The sequence below is a fragment of the Magallana gigas genome, chromosome 10 (genome assembly GCF_963853765.1).
Source record: "Magallana gigas chromosome 10, xbMagGiga1.1, whole genome shotgun sequence".
Lineage (NCBI taxonomy): Eukaryota > Metazoa > Mollusca > Bivalvia > Ostreida > Ostreidae > Magallana > Magallana gigas.
The window spans coordinates 12769344-12790436 of record NC_088862.1 but is presented as its reverse complement, the minus strand read 5'-3'; the positions used below and the strand labels follow the sequence as shown (position 1 = coordinate 12790436).

Here is a 21093-nt window from a genome sequence, read left to right as displayed (position 1 = left end):
TAGTGTTGTTCTATCTCATTTTATATCAAGGAATAAATGTAAGCTATTTATAGTTAACATCTGATAGTGTATAATTATTACAATCGAAATAAGATGCGAAATTGTTCATATGCTTCCTTGTCTTCCCCGCGTTAGATCACATATATTGTGATATCTACAGAGCGATTTTCTGTCATTCATTTATTTTAAAGGCGACTAAAAAGAAAACATATTTTAGAGATCATCAAAAAATATTATGTCAAAGCATCGTTTTTAGTTCAATAAACTGCAACGAATCTTTTTTTATAACAAGATATAACCCACTAGCAAATTTCGTAGAGCGTATTTAGACCAAAACAATAAACAAAGGTTAATTCTAACATAGTAGTGTTTATGTCAACATCAGAATTTATCGTTACATGCCACCGAAATTTGAATTTACTCAGGATTTAAAATAAGAAAAAAATTACCAAGTTCAATAGTCAAAATCAATTTTTTTAAAACACAAAAACCTCCAAAGTAATAAACAAATATTGCTTAATCATTTTTGTTTTGCCAAAGTAAGATTTCTATGTGTTTATCCTATCATTTTACGTACTTTATAGTTGTATTGTTTTGTGTTTATTTTCAAATTACAGACTGACTCACAAAAATCTAACATATACATAAAATAATCTCCAGATAGAAAAAAACCCTAAATGGCCTGTCAACTGAACTATTTTGTATACTGACTTGAATAAGTTGCAAATAGTTGCAAATCACCATAATTATCCTTAAAGTTTATATAACGAAATCGCATCTCAACTTATCTTTTCTCGCATGATGGTTTATAGGCTCATACCGACGTGATTAGCCATTATAGTAAAATATAGGTATTTTGAGATTTGAACTTAGATGTTCATTTTGTAAAACGTATAATAAGTTACTAAACATCTTTTTATTTTACTGCTTCCCACCTTGCAAGTCGTTTTACTATTTTTATTAAATCCAAAAGAAAAGAACCTTGGTTTGGATAGATAATTTTGACTGATATCCAAATTATCATTCCGAGATCACTAGAATGAAATTTAGGTCGTTGATCTAGTTGTTTGAAAGTATAATATAATCACTAATATTAAAAGTACATTAAGACCACAATTGACAATTAGTATTTTTAAATTAAAAATATAAGAACTATTTTCACCCCAGAATAAACGCATTTGTATATTACGTGAACTTTGAAAATAAGACTTCGCCACTTTATTAGAAAATAGATAAATTCAAACCACTTTCCTCCTTATTTTCAGAATATATTTAATTTTCTGCCGTATACTGGTTTGCATATAAAGTAAAACAAATTTGCTAGTTGTTGGATAGAAAACTGAGACTAATTTCCCAATTATCACCAGAGGTCACTAGAATGAAATATGTGTCGATGATCCAGTTGTTTGAAAGTATACGTAGTGAGGACTACCATACTATACAATAAGTATTATAAATTATTTACGCCCCAGAATAAACGCAATCATTAATTACGTCAATTTTGAAAATTAAACTTATCTTTACATATTAAAAAGACAGCTATGTATTGAGTGGCAAGTTTAATTTTATAGTTCGTTTGATCTCTTTATTCGAGAATTGATAAGAAAAGGACGGTGCAAACTAAATGCGTTGAAGAGCATTGTGCAGATAAGCAAGCACAGCTATTGACACTGCGTTATCCTGAAGGTTACTCTGGTATGTCAACCGAGTTAATCCACTTTATTTGGCGTTGTCTACAAAAGTCATAATATATAAAAATTCATAATACATGTGTTGTCTCATCTTTTACGCTCCTAGCCAGATCAGAAAGTATCACATAATACGGTAACCGTTTTATTGTTAAATGATAACATTTGTGTAAACTTTATAAGATTTCTTTAAATGTGTTTTTTTAGAATGAGTTCGGCATCAGGGGTTACTTGCAATACTTTTTGACCAATCAAATTTGTGGGTTAATACACGTAATAAGTATCAGTGCCATTTTGGCGGACTTGGGTGGTCAGTTTAAACGAACAGATTTTCTCGTCAGAATTACCCACCTTCCATCCCCTGCATGTTCCTCTGTATATTGCTGTTTGGAGATTTTTGTTGGCAATTTTTGTTTTATATGGCACCAACGTTTAATTTGTATTATTGTATTGAATTGTTATATCACTCTCAATATTAACAGTGGAGGTTATTAGCTTAAGTGTAAAGATTTTGGTCATTAATTATATGCAAGTCGTTGAAAAATAATCTCCCCTAATATTGGTCGATTGCTAATCATTTAATAAAATGACTAAATTCGCAATATATGTGTTGTGTCATTTTTTAAGCTCCCAGCCAGATCAGAAAGTATTACATAAATATAGTTCGTTTGATCTATTTATACGAAAATTGATAAGAAAACGACGGTGAAAACTCAATACGTTGAAGAGCAGTGTGCAGATACGCAAGCACAGCTATTGACACTGCGTTATCCTGAAGGTTACTCTGGTATGTCAACTGATAAGTAGAGTCAAATCGTTTTAGAATATGATTCATTTGACGTGTATAATAAGCTACTTTTAGAACATAATTTTCTGTCGTTTATTGTTTTGTGTGTAAAATCCAGCAAAGTTGGTGGTTCATGTACTTTCAATATAAAAATGACGAGTAATTATATCTAAACTTTATAAAATATTTCCTACGCTTTGTTGTATTCAATGTAAACAAATTATGATGGGAATTTCCAACTCTAAAAATTTCAATTCTATCAAAACTCTAACGCCTATTACTTGTAGAGGGTGTCCATGAATATCGTATACCGTTTGAAATTCATAAAAATTAAATAATGTTTAGCCAAACTTTGTAAATTGTAACTCAAATAAGAAATAGAATAATATTCAATTCTTTAAAAAAAAATGAAAGAAAAACGTGCATTTCATAGATTTATGATGTCACAGAGTTGCATTATATATCTTTGTTTGAATTGAATTTTTTTTTTAAGATTGCTCGAGCAAACCTGTATTTTCATATACAGACTCCAGATATCGTGTGATATAATGACAAAAAAGTAACGTGTTCTTTAAATAGTGAGAGGATTTGAGAAAATGGGATACGTACAAATGGGATGTTGTGAGGAATTATACTCATTCAATTGACGTTATTGTTGATAACAAGGACGTCATTTGGACACACTCCCAGTTTGTTATGGTTTTATAAACAATGCTCAGTTTGTGAAAAACATGTGTTTGTGAAATTTGCTGAAGTGGAAATGTACATCATGTACATTTATGAAAATGCGTTTGACTTTTTGTAAGGAAATGTAGTCAAAAGTTATCTAAAGAGTAAATGGTATCAGATATTCTTGGACATCCTTTATATCATTGTGTTAACAGTACATATTTACATATAGCCATGCATATGAACTATTAAAAACAAAATGTATGAAGACTAACTAATCTAACACCAACCAAATAGCAAACAATTCTTTGAGTAGTTTCATTTCAGCAAAGTCCCTTGTAAATTTACATGTAGTTTTTAAAATGACGAACAATGGTATCTAAAGTATAAGAAATACTTTTTACGATATGTCGTATTCATTGTTAGGAGTCTTGATAGGGATTTCAAACTCTTAAAAAATGTCAATAGAATCAAAACTTTGACATGTATTACGCGTATTGCCAGTGTATCATCAGTTTAAGTCATTAATTGTTTGAAGCTAGTGCAAGCCAGGGTTCTTTACACACACAATACACTAATATTTGATCAAATTGATAGTTGAGAATATCGATTGAGGAAATTCGAAATAACATAAATTCAAATCTTGATGTTCCTTTTTTCGATTTTATTTATATATTTTTTTGGCTGTAATATTTGTTCAAAAATGTATACATATACATTAACTAGAACATTGATAAATGAAATGCGAAAGAAAAATAAAATAAATATATAATATATATATGTTATAAATAATAATACATATTCATATTTTACTGTTTCCCACCCTCCAAAAATTTGAACTGTCTTTAATAATTAAAAAAAGAGAAAATCTTGGTTTGAATAGAAAATTTTGACTTATTTTCCAATTTGTGTTCAAAAGTCACTAGTACTAAATTCAGGTCGTTGATCAAGTTACTTGAAAGTAAAAGTACTACAGTGAAAAATAAGTAGTCCTACAGTAGGACTACAATTTACAATAAGTATTTTTTGTTTGTAATAGTGCCATTTTTTCACTCCAAAATAAACGCGATTCTTAAAAACATTTGCTTTGAAGATCAAACTTATGAACAAGATGCTAGTAGCTATGTCTGCACGCAGCGCATCAAAAAAAAAAACAAAAAAAAAAACCTAAATGGCAGGTCAACTTAAGCATCTTGCAAATTGACTTAATTATGTTACAAATCATCATATTAATTATCCTGCAAGTTGATATAAAAAAAGTTGCATATCAACAAATTTTATTTTTCTTGCATGATGATGATAAAAAAGGTCAATGCAGACGTGACAAGTTGACATGTTAAAATATATAGGTCGTTTGATATGTAATACAAGAGCATTGCTCAGATAAGCAAGTACAATTTCAGAGACACTGCTTAATCCTGAGGGTCTGAGGGTTACACTGGTATGTTAACCAATAAGTAGAATTAAACACCTTAATGCTTAATTGACAAATTAATATGTGTATAATAAGTTACTTTTAGAACATATTTTTATGTCTTTTTTCGTCCAGCAAAGTACATATAAATATTTGGTCATGTTTCTAGTGACATTTAAATTTTATGAAAACAGTTTATTTTACGTTTTATTTGACGTTGTTTTCAGGGTTTTTTTAAAATTGTCCTAATGTATATGTTACATACTGATGAGATTCGAGATTTCTTAAGAGAAGATAAATTCATAATTTCGTTCTTTTTTTTATTTCTTTCATGCATTTTTAAACTTATGTCTAAATTTTGGCAAATATAACCAAAATATATAAACAAGATCAAGAGCTAATTTAAAAGCATTTTCCTTAAAAAGGTAATGATTTGGTTATTTACAGAGAACATTACAGCTGAAATCCCATGTATGAATAACTTCAGATTACCCATTGTATCGTTAGAAAATAAGAAATAACGTTGACTGTGACAGTTGAAATACATTAAAATCCCTTTCACATTCCTAATTAATGTAGTTATGAGCCTCCAGAAATTCAAGAGTCGTACAAACCGGAAACATCTTATATCGTTTTTTTGAACCACGTGAATTTTGATTGACAGTAATTGGCACGCTGAAAACTCCAGAATCTTCGCCCAACTACGGTCATAATGGTTTACGAGGTATAAGGGACTCTCTAACACATCATATCTCTTTCTCAATAATTTATTAATGGTTAACCAATTTCAGTTCATTTTAAAATGAACAGGCATAAAAAGGTCAAATTACCCCCCTTCAGTGGCCTCACTTACAAAAATTAATTTAGGTTGCCGCAATTACCATGATAAACACGCAAAATACATACTTAAAAAATAATAAATGTGGTTATTTTAAAAACGTTTAACAATTTTTACCTGGGAGAAGTAGGAAATATATATTTCTATCAACAAACATGTCCAGGTGAATCTTCGCGAGCCCCACATGTGTGCTTTTTTTTTTTTTTTTACCGTAAATACGCATGCGTAATAGAATAGAAGGCTGAACCCCGTGACACGTCGCGATGTAAATATTTACTGGTTATTCCTAATTATTGATTTTAATGAAATAGCTAGATTTATTTCAAGGAGAAAGTTGTAATTTTCTGAAAGTTGATACATTTGTCAATAGAACAAAAAACGGAACCCGATCGGAAATTTCTTTCAAGTCGGATTTTTAATAAGATGCGCCGTACTGTCTCTTTAAGTGATTTACACCTGGTCATTGCCTATACTTTCGATAATTTGAATCGTTAATTGAGATGCAGAAACAATTTCATTTCAAGAACGACTTTTTCTCTGCTCTGGAAGACGTTTGTATGCTCCTTTTTGAATATTCTCACTAAATCAAATAGATATCAAGTTTTCCAAATATCTACGCACATTAATTTACTTGGGGTTGCATTCTTCAATAACTGAGTAAAATATTATTTTTCAAAAATATTGCCTTTCTCTATATAGTCTCACTTATTAGATTTTGAAAAAAAAAATAATTGTGAAATGTTTCCCTTAATTATATAATTTATGTTTAATTGCAATAAAAATATCATTTGCTTTTATTTTTTTTAATTCAGTGGTTATTGATATTAATTTTTTTCAGTTTATATTTTGTTCAAAAACATGTCAAAAAACTAAAGTAGATTAACGGCATTGAACTTTAAGCTTGAGTTTGAAAAAAAAAGCTTTTTCAAAAAAGATCTAATTTTTACAAATTGCATTAAAAACGTATGTTGGCGTAGATATTTAGGTATCTGTAAATTTTATTAAAGGATGATATCCTACAACTTTTTTTTAAAGAAATACCGTATTGTTTCGAGTCTGGAGAAAAACAACAACGTCGTTGAACATTTCAATTGAACTTTTTCCCCCAAAGAAACTAAAAATCCGTTTCTGAACAAAAAAGAAAGAAAAATGGAAAGCGGTATTCCAGGCATATGTCATTTTTACCGACCTTTAGTAAATGGGTGCCTGGTTTGAATCTAGCTACCTTAATGGTGGTACGTTTTTTACAACACTTCTGCTTTGTACACAGATGCTGTTGATATTTTTCATTGACTCATTTAGCTGAAGAAATCGTCAAGTTAAAGTTAATTCCTTCTCAGTGCCACGAAGGCGTATAACGCCGGTGCTTATCCCCGGTTTCCGTGGTGCTACGCGGATGAGAATCATTAACTCCCCCTGGATGGGACACCAGTCCATCGCAGGTTAACCCCCAGCGTAAGCCGATACCCAATTTCCGCTGGGTAGACTGAGACAATGTAGGTAAAGTTCCTTGTCTAAGGTCACAACACACATCATCAAGTTACCATCGCGGTGTTTAAACCAGCATCCTTTCGGTAACTGGCCTAACGCCCATGACCACTGAGCCATGTAATCCCTTAAATTGTAGCATAACGTCAACCTCGGGTTGACAGACCTTGGAGCTTCAGTTTTATTAAAAGAAATCATTGCGTTCGCTTTTTAATTTATCAAACTAATTAAAAAAATTATTCTAAAAGTGTTTTCATACCAAAAGAATTCATTAGAGATATCATTTCTGATTCAATTTACCGTAAATGTTTTCCTAATATAAATTTCTCGTATGGATTTCATACGTACAATATAACCTTCAACGCAAGATATTCTTTAAAGGTTTCAAGAATTAACGTTAAGCAATCGCTTCTTGGACATGAACAAATGGCTAGGTAACAGTAAAGTGCACCAGTTACAATTAAAGAATCCAAAATATTTTAATCTAAATCATTTAAATATATATCAGAGAGCAAATTAGAGTAAAGTATTGTTTTAACACCATTTTGATTCAAAACGAAATGCATGACGTGTGAATAATGAAGAGTTGCCGTATATTGTAATATTATGAGCAACATCGTGCTTCGATGTAAGCACATGGTACAAAATAAAACACGTGTGTTGGATAGCTATATGGTGTTTACTCTGCAAAGAAAAATCATTCGGTCAATCCTAAGCCTCGGGATCAAACTAATAAACCATAAAGTCAGTCAATGATTCACATATGAATTTCTACTCTACAATAAAAAATTTTTAATGAGTATGCAACTTGTTCCTCTTATAGAGAAAAGGTGAGGGTTATCAACATGTCTGTAAGTTCATTTATGGTTCCTTTCCAAGCAGAGATTAAGTACATGCTAATATGTGACAATTAACTACTTGTAAAACATGACTCCATGTTAAACATTTTTTCCCCATAATAAAATGATTTTTTGCAATTTCGTTTATCTTTATAGTGCACTAATTAAACCGAACATTTCAAATGTATATATGTTTTCACATTATACTGGAAGTCACCATCTTTGTTAAACTTACTTATAATTTCAACCAAAACACCACTTTTGGATAACTCTGTTTTTACAGTATGAAAAACCATAAGCTTCCGTTGTGATTCTTCAGACAAAATCTTTCAAATTGTCCGTTTTCTGTGGGTTTTTTGCCGTTTGATGCACATTTAACCAAACATTTCGTAGCATTAGTTCACAAATGCTTGGCTTAGACAACACATTTTCGTTGTTGTGCATTAATTATTTGTAAGTTTGACAAAAGCAATTTTTTCAAAATTAGATAGATAATCGTGTTTTTGTTTTACAATTATAAAACTGTCATGTAACAAGCAAATTTGGTAATAATCGTAATTTTATTTTAACGTTTACACAGAAATAAACATATTTGTTTTTCTATAGGTCAAAACATTTTCCCTTCAAGTAATTACTGAAAATTTCCTACAACCGGATATCTTCTCTGAGACCCCGGCTAGCAGCTAAGGTGCAGTGTAAAGTTGTAAGTGGGTAGAGTATGGTAGTTGTTTTCCTTTATGCTATGCAATTTCTGGTCTTCCATATCGCATATATTTTGAACATATCTTTAAAATAATCTGCTCTGGTGTTCGGTTGGATCGTGTCAGTACTGTATTACCCCATCAATGCAATTTTCATGTTTCTTGTTAACTTCTAATACCGATCAAATTTGATTCAAAGGATCAAAGTTAGTGTGACCTCCAAAAAAAATGGGGAACTTTGTTGGAAGTCAAACAGAAACAAATGCCGGAGATGACGGAAACCAAAAAATAACGGAGGCTAGAAAGCGTTATCTCCAGGAAAAGTTCGAGAAAGATGACGAAACAGCGATATCTGATGCTGATTCTAGCAGAGAGCCAGGTTATTTGTTATTATTACTTTATATATACATTAAGTACTTTAACAAAAAAGGTTATAAAAAAAGTTAAACCATAAAAAGTCTGCAGGACATCATGAAACAAAAAAAAACCTTTTTCTCATTGGTTATCTAAAAAATTAAGTGAATATTTGTAATAATCACCAATTTTTTAATAGAGAAAACTTTGCAATGAAACTTTTCTTTGTAATTTTGAAAGTCCTACTTATTTTCAACTCGTCGCTTTTTAACAACAAAAAATACATTGTTTTTTTTCAGATTTCGATCGGAATAGGAGCAGAAAGCCATCCGTTTTAAACGAAATAGAAATGAAAGTTATGAGTATTACTCCAAAAGACCATAGTTACCCTTTTGAGAACCTTGTTTTTGAAGGAGGGGGTAGCAAGGGGCATGCGTACGCTGGGGCTATTAAGGTAAGAAAATATAAATATTTTGCTTTGTCAGTGCATTCAAATTCCGATTATACCTTATTTCTAGTTTAAAGAGTATGATTATGTTAAATATTAAACATATTAGACTATTCCTTGCAAAATTCATCAATAAAAATGTAGATAAGAAAAATGCGATTTTTAACCTTGCACAAAATCACAAAATATTTTACCTTGCAATGGTGATACACGACCTACATATCCAATAAAGTCCTAAATACCTCTTCATGGCTTTTGTTTAGTAATATACTTGAGCGGATCAAGGATTTGATTTTCATAATATTCAGATTCTCATGTGTGTGTGTGTGTCTTTTTTCATAGGTTATCAAATAGCATGTTGATGACATTGTCATATTATTAATTAAATGGTTTATAAGTCTATAGTAAATTCTGTATTGGACGAGAGCAGAGCTCCCGCCCCATATACAATTCACTGATTAAGAATTGACAATATTAGGTCAAATACAAACCATGTAATGATTATATATCTGATTGTCTTTGCAAAAAGGCAAACATTGAATATAATTATAGAAATTCACATTTCATAACACAGTTTGAAGTTCCAATTTTTGTATAAAACCTGATATTATAATGCTAGAAGAATGACGTCATAATACCCAAAGGGAGGACTTTTTCGTTTTATGTATTGAATTTGCATGATCTCCACGAGACTGCTGTTTGCCAGTAATGTTCTTAGAACATGAGACAATATATTGAGTTCTACGATCGCTTAAGGTTTCTTATAGCTCAATGTAAACTTATAATTTTTTTTAATCTAAAGTGCGTATTGCATAAAACTGTATTCAATACTTTAAATTATACACGTTGTTTTCAAATCATCGTTCTGTAGGCTTTAGAGGAAATTGGACTTATCAAACAGATCAAACGGTATGCCGGTGCAAGTGCAGGCGCAATGACAGCTTCCCTTTTGGCAGTGGGATACGACTCAAAAGATCTCCAAGACTTCTTAACTCAAGATTTGTCGTTACTCTTATTAGGTAAAAAGAAATACATAAGCAATATAAATCTAAAGTTACTTAAAACAAGACATAATTTAGTTTGCAAGTGCAATTTCTAAATCAGTTATTATTATCGAAGTAACTAACATTGAAACTGTCACATAAATCATGCATTCTTAAAAATGTCAAAGATTGGTATTCATGTGTTTGGGTTTTTTTTTTTAAATTTGGTGGCAACCGTTTCATTAACAATGAAGAACTTTTAGAAATAAGTTTTAAGTTGATCATTTTGTTTCTAACATTTACCAATTTAAGAGTCCTTAATTAGTCTTTTTTCTTAGCCTGCAAATGGGATACGGTATTCTCTGCACTTTTTGGACATGGCAGGTATGACTTTACGATATATTTTTAAAACATATTCTTGTCAGATTCCACGTATGGAAAACTGAGTTATCTACCAAATCTCATGTCTGGATACGGCTGTAATCCTGCTAATAAATTCTACGATTGGTTCGGGGAACTGTTGGGAAAAAAGATGGACGAAAAAGACGTTACCTTTGAAGAGGTACTTTGATTTGTTTGTTGTTCATGGTTTTATGAGGGTTTAATTAAAACTTTAGGCATCACAAGCACGACAAAAGACCTCAGTTTAAATAAAATTACTAAGGTAGTTAAGTATATCAAATAAATCTAAAATAATGATTTTTTAATTTTAATCTGATATTGCTAAATATGCAAATAATTTGGTTTTTTTATCGACAGTTCTACTTTGTTTTAATTAACCAAGTATTATTTGCTTTTGTTCATAGCAAGCTTTCATGTGTGCATATATAATTTTAAGCATTATAAAAAGACTGGACTAGAGCTATGTGTCATAGTGACTAATGTAAACCGTATGAGAGAAGAATACTGTCACGTGAAGACTACACCGGATATGCCCATAAGATTAGCCGTGCGGATGTCTATGTCATTGCCAGGTAATTTGATGCTATTTTTAGTTGTTTCATATTTTGGTTTCTTGCTGGGGTAGTGATAATAATTTTTAATTCTCATTCAAACACGAATGTAATATACCCCAACTAATTGAACCATGTATATAACCAAGGAAAGAACACACTTAACTGTTTGACTCTGTTGTTCTTTAATTAACAATGATTTAGTTCCAATCTCAAATTATACATATGGAATTTATTTGTAAAACAAGTGAATGGTGTATGTTGTATGTTAGAAAATATAACACAAAAAAGTATATCATAAATAGATAGATAGATAGATAGATAGATAGATAGATAAATAGATAAATAGATAGATAGATACCGGTAGATACATACATAGATACATACATAGATACATAGATAGAAGAGAGATAATGTAGTTACAAGTATCAACATGATTTTACATTATCATTTTCGTGTTATAGGACTGTTTCAAGCACCAAATTACAAATCGTACGGAGAAACAAACTTGTATGTTGATGGTGGAGTACTTTGTAACTATCCAATTCACTGCTTTGACGGTTAGTTGGTTTCTATACTGTTTAATATTCTTTGATTTAAGAAACTTAAACATCAGTATTTAAGTCTTCGACATCATCGTCTGCTGTTCAAAATGTTTAAATAAGTAAAGGAATAATCTTCCACAAATAGTTTTATTTAATTGTGGGATCTAAATGACATGTTACATGTATTAGTGCAAATGGAAAACGCACGAGGTATTAATGTTGCAACTTTTATATCGTAAGTAACCTTTACATTTTTTATATTTATAACTCCGTTAGAGAAAGTTTGATTGAGTTTTTGTAGAAAATGTCTTTTTATTTTTTATTCTTTATGTTTAATCAATGTCATGGTCAGAATGATTAACATTGCCATAGAGATGGGATCAGATGACTAGGATAAGTAAACAAAACCTGTTGACCGGTCGCACCCGCCTTGTGCTCTCTCACTAAACAACATAGCTCCAATTCCATCAGGTTTCCTCTTAAATTGCTCATTATTGTTTCATGTTAGAGATGTACTAATATACCCCAACGGTATTTTATAACTTATAGAGTAAAGGTCGATAATGACTCGAGTGTCGTAACTTTTCAAAATAAAAATACGTCACATCAATTATCATTAAGACTGATTTAGTTGCATTCATACTGATTGGAGTAAATAATGCATGTCATAAGTTTTAAAGCTGATGAAGATTCAGATTCGTTAGCTTTTAGTCTATGTTAGAAAAAAAAAACCTTTAAGAAAAAGGAATAGTTTAGAGCATATGATAGTGAAAGCTAAATGATTCAACAATTTTAAAAAGTGTTTTGGTGTCCGTTGGAGAAAAAAAAAACCCGCTTTTCTACTAGTGTTTGTTTGTTAACCGGACAATATTTTTTTCTCATTTTCCCTTGAACACAAGAGTTCTTTAAGGCTTGTACAAGTATGTCGGTTATATATCTTACATGTATAAGAAAAACCCACACTCGCGCCCATTTCCACCGTGATTGTCAATCTTGGGAATTCAATTGTGATCTGACAAGTGCAAAAATGAAACAACTGTATGAAATCAATTAAAAAGCTATAGAACAAGTTCTTTACTTACAGGATGGTGGCTCTCAATGGATTCAAAAGATAGTTTTTTAGAAAAACTCCAGCCCTTAAATGATCTTCCGAACGTGTTAGACAAACGGCAAAGATTTGCACGGGACTATAAAGATCCAGCAAAAACGTTGGGCTTTATTCTGGTAAGACTGTCTACATAGCTCTATTTCAGTTTTGTGTTACATGTAATCGCAAACAAATGAAATAGAAAAGTTAACTGTATTCATAGCCATCGCTCAAAATGAAATTCACATCATATTCTGACCTTAATTATGCAAATTCACATTAATTTATTACTACTGGTTACAATGTATTCAGTGACGACGGTTGCGGGCATTTTTTCTACTTAAAAAAAACCCCTGAAAAATAATGTGTCATTAAAAAAAGAAGAAAAACCCGAAAAAGATCCCAAAATACAGTAATAACATGTAAAGAAAAATAAGAGACATTTCAACAGGAATATTTTTATTTATCTTTTTCTCGTTCTCCAGTATGCCGACGCTGAAACTGACTTGTTCCGATACATCTGTGAGCAAAGAATAGGCGTTGAGCTTGATCCAACCCCCAATACTAAACTTGGAAGGTAAGAACAGAAAGCATAATAGAATATTTCATTTATCACCTTGATCCTGTATGCAATATATGCATTACTATGCATGTTGGTAAATATGCACCAGAAAAAACAAATGGAAGAAACATATTGTTTATATTTAAAAACCTATTTTTTCACACTGAGAAAACAAAATAACATATTCTTTATTCGTGTATAAATTTCATTGTGTAGCATGTAGTATATCATAAGCAAACTGCACATGTACAAGGTTATTCCAGGCTTCAGGATCATGAGGCAATTTAGACTTAAGTCAATATTTCAGTTATTTATAAAATGATTGTTTATCATAAGACAATCACAATTTGTAATTAACAACATTATACCAGGACACTTTTAAGCGAATTTTAATTTTAACAGTAGTTTAAATCAAGAAACATAAAGACAGTGTACTATTTTTGACTTAAGTCTAAGATTGATTCATGATTCTAGATCCAGAGTTAATGATTTTGTTATTATACATGTACGTTATAGAGAAAAAATGAAACTACAAAGAGACCAAGAAATAGCCAAGCGAGAACACAGACGAGTTGTTTTGGCAGTCGAGGATTTTATGAAAGTAATTACAATTCTGATTATGTATTTGATAACATTTTTGCATGTTGTAGTTTTTGGAAATCAAGTCTTCCAACAATCTGTTGGAATTCTCATGAGTACCAATTGTGCCCTATTGCTAGCAGACCTATTTTTATATTCTTACGAAGCAGAACTTGTTCAAAAACTTGTTTGTGAAAAGAAGTAAACTCAGCATTCAGGTATATTGACGACGTATTATCAATTAACAATTATTATTTCCATACTTACGTCGACACAGAGTCTGCGTCATCTGTGTCATATTTGGATATTTTACTGGAATCATTTCCAGTAAAATATCCAAATATGACACAGATGATGGTAATCAAACTACAAAACTTTATGATAAACGCGATGACTTCAATTTTTCTATAGTCAACTTTCCTTAATTATGTAGCAAAATACCTTCATCACCTGCATATGGTTTTCTGTTCCTCAGTTAATTCGATACACAAGGGCATGCTCTTCGTATCAACAGTTTCTAAGGCAAGGCAAGCTACCGACAAACAAGTTGATAAAACAGGACTATAAACAGTCTCGTTTGAAGTCATCTTTTCGTAAGTTCTGTTGTCGATACAACGACCTTATCAGCAAATACAATCTTCCACTGGGTCGCATGCTGACTGACGTTTTTCATACTAATTGTTAGACCTTAATTAATCACCTAATTGTCTAGGGAGTTTTCCTTTTTTTTCCCAATTACGACAAAAAGTTCACCCCTCCATGGTTTTATGGATTTTTTTAGATGATTGACGGTTTGTTATTGTCATTTTTTCATTACAAACTGTTTGACATATTTAAGAATAACCATTTCACCTCTAACGAGACGCAGCTTTCAAAATGGGACTGCATTCATTTTGAACATTATACGCTGAAGGTTATAGAACTGCGGCAAGTGCTTTCAGAGACTCGAAATATACGCATTCATTAAATTTAACAGTGTTTTACTATTATACATGTAATACATATATCTTAGCTACAAACTACAAAATATAAGCTATTTTTGAAGGACTTAAAAAAGAACTTTTGATGTATCAACAATTTCGAATTACAATTTTCAACAAACAGATTTCTAACTATATAAAACAGATTTTGTTTTGATTTACTTTGGTTTTCGTTGAAGAAAATGGAGATTTTTAACAATATAATGTACAGTCATACCTTCTTTCTTTTTAGGTTTTGAAGAAGCACAATCTAATTAAAAACCACACAATAAATCGGAAAGTACTAGAGGAAGTTTTCCAGTGTGTAAGCTAGAACTGTCACTGTCGAGTCTTCATTTCTTTGGTTTCATTAATATTCGTGGCCATCAGTTTTCGTGGATTTAATTTCACAGTTTCAGGGATCCGTAAACCAGTGTACAGTGAATATATCAATGCAATGTGTTATTAGAAATTGCAATTTGGTGAACATTTCACTTTGTGGACCCACTTAACAACGAAATCCACAAAAATTGGTATTCAACGGATATTTATGAACCAAAAACGTTTTATAAACATTTAAGTGTTTATAAACCAAAATATCAATCTAAAATCTCGGGGGGGGGGGGGGGGGGGGGGCACTCATTAGTATATTTATTGAATTTTCAAATTTAAAGTATAGATTATTTGATTTTTAACCGAACAATCACATATTTATTTTTTTGTAGGAGGAATTCTCTACGAAGAGCAGTGAATTGCTTTTTGGAAAAGACTGTACAGTGGAGGATGCCTTTGAACTTCTGGACAGAAATAAAAATGGCGAGGTTTAAAACTTCTATTATTTTTTTTCATTTCAAAAAGTTTTGTTAGATTTTTATGTAGTTAAAACAATGTCTTACATGGAAAAACACCATATCATTTCTTGAGAAAATTCTTCTTCTTGGAAATTTATTTACCAAAGACGCAAAATGTTTCAAATACATATATATTCAGTATACTAGTAGTTTAAGTATATAACAGGGTTAAAAAACAGCCGAACCCTTTCAAAATTTCTGAATTAAGCAGAATGACGAATTTGAAATGACAAAAACAAGACATGATTAGATATTATATTAGATAATAAAATGTATAGTAAATTTCAAAAATTTACTCTTGTTTCCAATTGCAGATAAACTTCCAGGAGTTAATAAACTTTATACAAGGTACAGGCGTAAGTTTACAGCAACGTTTTCTTGGCTACCAGAGAAAAGAAATTGATGGACTCTTCAATTACGCTTTAACGCTTGAAAACGCTATCATGACGAACGTACAACGGGCATTTGTCAATGTAAGACAATGTAAATTGTCCTACCCGTCCCTTTTTTTTTTTTTAATTTGGCTCTTATACATGATGGATAGCTGTGATTTTGAGATACATTTATATCTAATTAACGACTTTCTAATCATTTACATATATTCTCAAAAAAAGTCATATTTTTCTAGATTTTGATAACTTGCATTTTTAATACATTCGCTCCGATTATGTTGGCTGATTGGTCAAGTTTGTTATCTAAAAAACAGTTATTGGTCTTTTTTTTATCATCTTTAAATAACAGCGCCAAGATGTGGATAGAACTGTGGGCATTAATACTGGACACGTGGGCACATCTGATTTTACATTGGAAGATGGAGATAGGAGCTTTGCTGTTGCTGTGAGCTGACTTCATCTGAAATGATATTGGGTTAATTTAACACAAGCAAGTGAGAATGTGGGCTTTTAAGCTATTTAAAAAGGAATATTTTCAATGAAGCCCCATCTTTGCAAAAACGACATATGCCATGATTGTAGGCGCTTTTGTATCTTCTAATAAAGTAACATTTATAATGATTAGATATTGAACATTGATTCACTAAATATTTTTACAGCAAGGTTACAAATCGACCATGATTTTTTTGAAATACTTTGTCGCCAAGAAACTTCTGAAGGATGCTGAATCACTTCCAGAACTTGCCAGTTACATGTCTAGCAGTTTAAGAAATGACGCTAGAGAAGAATATGAAAATGGCGTCTCTACGGGAATGATGAGTTGGACGCCATAGTTGGTGCTCTTGCTAAGGCTACCAATATAAATCCTGATAGTATGTACTGTAAAGAGGGCTTTGTTTGACGGACTTTTTTCTTAACTAGAATGTATATTTTTATAGCTTTGGTAAAGGACGACGTTTACATGTTTAGTTGATTGTTTTCTGCGAATAATGAATAAAAAAATTGTATTAATGATTTGTGAATTAAGATCTATTATTGGTTAAAAAAAATGTAAACTTCAAAGAACTGGGTCACACAAAAGTTTTGAAGCATGTGTTCCCAGAATATTATCATAAACTTCTTAAAAAGGTACACTATGACAACTTTTTTTCATGATGAAAATGATATACAGGAAAAAAATAAACAACTAATTGACAAAAGGAATGTGTTGCAACATATTATTATTAAGATTTTGTTAAATAAACTTTCAGTTAGTTTTTTAGCTAATCTAAGCTGAAAGCTCATGTTTTTGTAATCACTTTTTGTCTGCCGTTAGACAGTCTGTTTGTCTGTTTGCTCGTCTGTCCATAATTGTTTTTTTTTTTACATTTTCGGCTGCCATAGAGCTACTGGACCAATTTCAACCAAACTTTACAAAAAGTATTATTGGATAACGAGAATTCAAGTTTGTTAAAATGAAGGACCACGCCCTGTCGGTATTTTTTCAGTAATCTTTTTCTCAAAAACTGTTGAGACGGACAAGCTAAAACTTGTCTGGAATTATCCTCAGGTAGAGTAGATACAAGTTTGCTTAAAATGTAATTTTCTGGAGAAGTATGAGGCCCCAATGGAAGTTCGGTTCCGCCTCGCCTTCTATAGACTTTACCGACCCCACAAATTTCTGTACACAGTCAGTAACAAACCTAATAAGTAATAATATATGTGTGACTGTTGGCGAACAATTAACTTTACAAAAAGTAGGATGAATTGCATTTGTTCACTCAAGACATGCGACCTGAATACAAGGAAACAAAATGCTTTTACATATGCATAGTGTTTCAGTGTTATTTACTAGATTAAACATCGATAGTCCAATTAGTTTTTCTAGATATTTTGTTTTGATATCAAAATCAGTACCTAAGTGGGTTAAAGCTTGATGATAATTTGAATCTGCAACATTGTACCGCATTTTGGCAAAAAGCCAGGTGTACGATGGATCAATTGGTAAAAAACCTGGAAAAAATTATCATTAACGTGAGTGATCACTACATGTATTACAATACGATGCAAAACAATGGTTTGAAGAAATCTTATGGAAATTTCTAGTCCTCTCTGTTGGAAAAGTTGGATAGCTACGGGGATGAGTTTCACAGAACCGTTAACAAGGAACAGGGTTATCGGCACGTGGGACTGTACAATGATTGCAAAGACAAAAATAGCATTGCAAACATGATTGGTTGTATTCTGCTGTAATTGTATAAATCGAATTTGAATGATATAGTTTAAAAATCTACATGAAATTGAAGATATAAATGACACTGTCATTGCATAGTTAACAAAGTAGTGCGAGGCGCAATGCGCGTGCCAATAGTAAAATTTCCAAGATGCCTCGTCGGGAGAAAACTGTGATCGACCGAAGCCGATCACAATAAAAGTGCAATGTATAGCGTCGTCTGTTTAATAGAATAATGAATAAATAAAATACTTTTAAAGTGCAATTATTACTTGGAGGGTATTTCTGTGCAAAGACGAATGAAAATTAAAGTGACACTGTTTAAACGCTGCCAAATAAATTCTCGTTACTTTTCCAGTGCTCCATTTCCTATTCAACAGCAAACTTGTAGATCATAATTTTGATAAAAGATCAAATTAAATATGTATTCTACATGTCATTACACATTCAACGAACAATAGATATTTAAGATGCTTACCTTTGGATCTCCAAATGTTTCTGAATAGTCACCAGAAAAGTCCTAAAATCTATACTACTATGTTAAAATAATAGACTCGAAATTTTGGGCTTTAATACCGATAAATCAGAAGAGTACTCTCTTTTGTTTTATATATTTTAAACATCACTGGTACTTGAAGACTACCAATTTGTTTTTATTTTTTTCTCAATCAAGCTTCGGTAATTAATAATCAACGAAAATTCCTTTAAAAAATTCTAAAATCATCTTGATTTTAAGGATTTTACAATCTTGCACACGCACATTACATTCATGCTAAATCACGAGAGGATCTTTAGTTTAGGTTTCCCCAATTTGCATTGATAAACTTAGAAACTATATTACAAATACGTGTAAATTTTCATTCAAAATTTGTCATAATTATGTTCTGTTTATCAATGGAAATACGGAGGATAACTCTAACTCAGTGCATTTAATATAGAAAAAATCCCGAGAGTTCCGAATGTCAACATGGTGTGTAAATTCGAAGCGCGTAAAAAACGTTGGCGAAAAAGTGTTGAATTCTTTATTAATATGAATTTAATTTTTAGATGAAATGTATTTACAGCCTCAGAATGGTTTGTTATAAACAATTTGACTATTATTTCCAATTCAGATTCATTAATTTTCTCCAAAATCGTTTCGGAGCGATTCTGCAAGTTTTTGCTTCATTACGGGTATATGGGAGGCGTTTTTACTGTGGTAAAGGCCTGTCCCGAGACTCAGTTAGATTTTTCTAACGAAGTAGAGGGTAATAAAATTAATAAATTTATTTTAGGTTTAAAGCTTGGTTATGTAAATATCAAGAATACGGTGTGTCGATGTATCTATTTCGTAAATGACCGATATCATATCCAATGTCAACCCGTGCACGCACTGCTCAAAGTCTAGTTCAAGATAAAAGAATCAAAATTAAATTACACGAATTTTTATCATCTGCCTCCATTATTTCTCACGTGGCTTTCTATAACCAAGACCACACATACGTTCTAAATATGAGGTTATGTTTTTCAAAGTAAACTTTATGTGTCTCTTAAGTTAACACGAAGCATACTTTTGTGATTTTTATGAGAACTTCTAAAGCTAAGCCATTAAAATTAATTGAAAGGTGACTAAAAGATAAGATGCTTCAGACAACTCAAAACCGGCACATGAACAAAAAGTGATCGAAGCGCCCTTCACCATTTCTGTTCGCCTATTTTTTGTATATTTACAGGAGACAACCCTTTTGGTAAACTAGGTATACCTTGCAACTAAGAATGTATCAAACCGAATACTCATTAGTACTCATAGTGACATATTTACATTTTGTAGTGGCTTTGTTTGTGATAACGCTACAAATTAAAATTTGCAGTACATGTATTTAATTTTATAAATTTCATTAAGGACATAAATGACAGACTAATCAAGCGTTGATGTAGTATAGGTAAATGTTTCAAACAATATGACGCCGTGATAAAAAAATACATTTGGATGTTGAAGTGGTTAAGACCTAAAGCCATTGTCTTTTAATTTAAAAGGGGTTTTCAAATGATTGCAAATGCTTTATAATTTGTAAAATCGTATTCAAAATGCACTGTGCATCTTCAAAATAAAAGGGCGACATCAAGGATACATTAAGTAACTCTAAGTTAAAGAAATTCATAATAAATGAATATTTCATTAATGTTTAGGTGTTTGGGATTATCCTAATTTGTTAGCAACATGTACTTCCTCTCCTTTAGAAAAATACCGTCTTTCAGTTTATTAAAAATATGTAAGCCATCTTTGGCATCTTTGTCACAAAGTGTATCGTTTTGCATGTCAAACATCTATTAAACGCTCTAACAAGTATGCTATACTGCAAATATGTGTAGATCATAACCTGTTATTTTCTAAACAAACTTAAGTCATTTTTTGCAGGTCTTGCAATCGCTTGTTAATAAAATGCGATAGCTCTTATAATCACTTAACTGTTTACAGCTACCTGTACCAGGTGCAATTAAAGGAAGACACTCAGAGCGCTAGATTATCTGTATTAAAATTTAATAATATTACGTTATGAAATTTAATATGCGATTCAATAATATTACATATTATATTTATATAGCAATTCAAGCTGTTTAAACTAATAAACAAATGTTATTAAATGGATATTAAAATGGTCTATAACATACAGAATTTAGCAAATACAAAAACTTATTACTCTAGCAATATTCTTCATAAATGTACCTTACCTTTCCAGAATTTAAAAAAAAATTATCACCCT

The 21093-nt window shown here is 31.2% G+C and overlaps 1 protein-coding gene across 1 annotated transcript; it reads left to right on the top strand.

Moving 5' to 3' along the window:
- The first annotated feature begins 4538 nt into the window (after nt 1-4538).
- LOC105339995 (uncharacterized) lies at nt 4539-17269 on the top strand. The gene is made up of 16 exons (XM_034454276.2): nt 4539-4585; nt 8330-8426; nt 8624-8803; nt 9078-9232; nt 10098-10245; nt 10635-10771; nt 11048-11183; nt 11627-11722; nt 12792-12931; nt 13280-13371; nt 13873-13957; nt 15148-15219; nt 15620-15715; nt 16060-16218; nt 16487-16582; nt 16797-17269. Exons 3-16 carry the CDS (start codon nt 8653-8655, stop codon nt 16968-16970), a joined length of 1737 nt encoding a protein of 578 aa, XP_034310167.2. The 5' UTR covers nt 4539-4585; nt 8330-8426; nt 8624-8652; the 3' UTR covers nt 16971-17269.
- The last annotated feature ends 3824 nt before the right edge of the window (nt 17270-21093 follow it).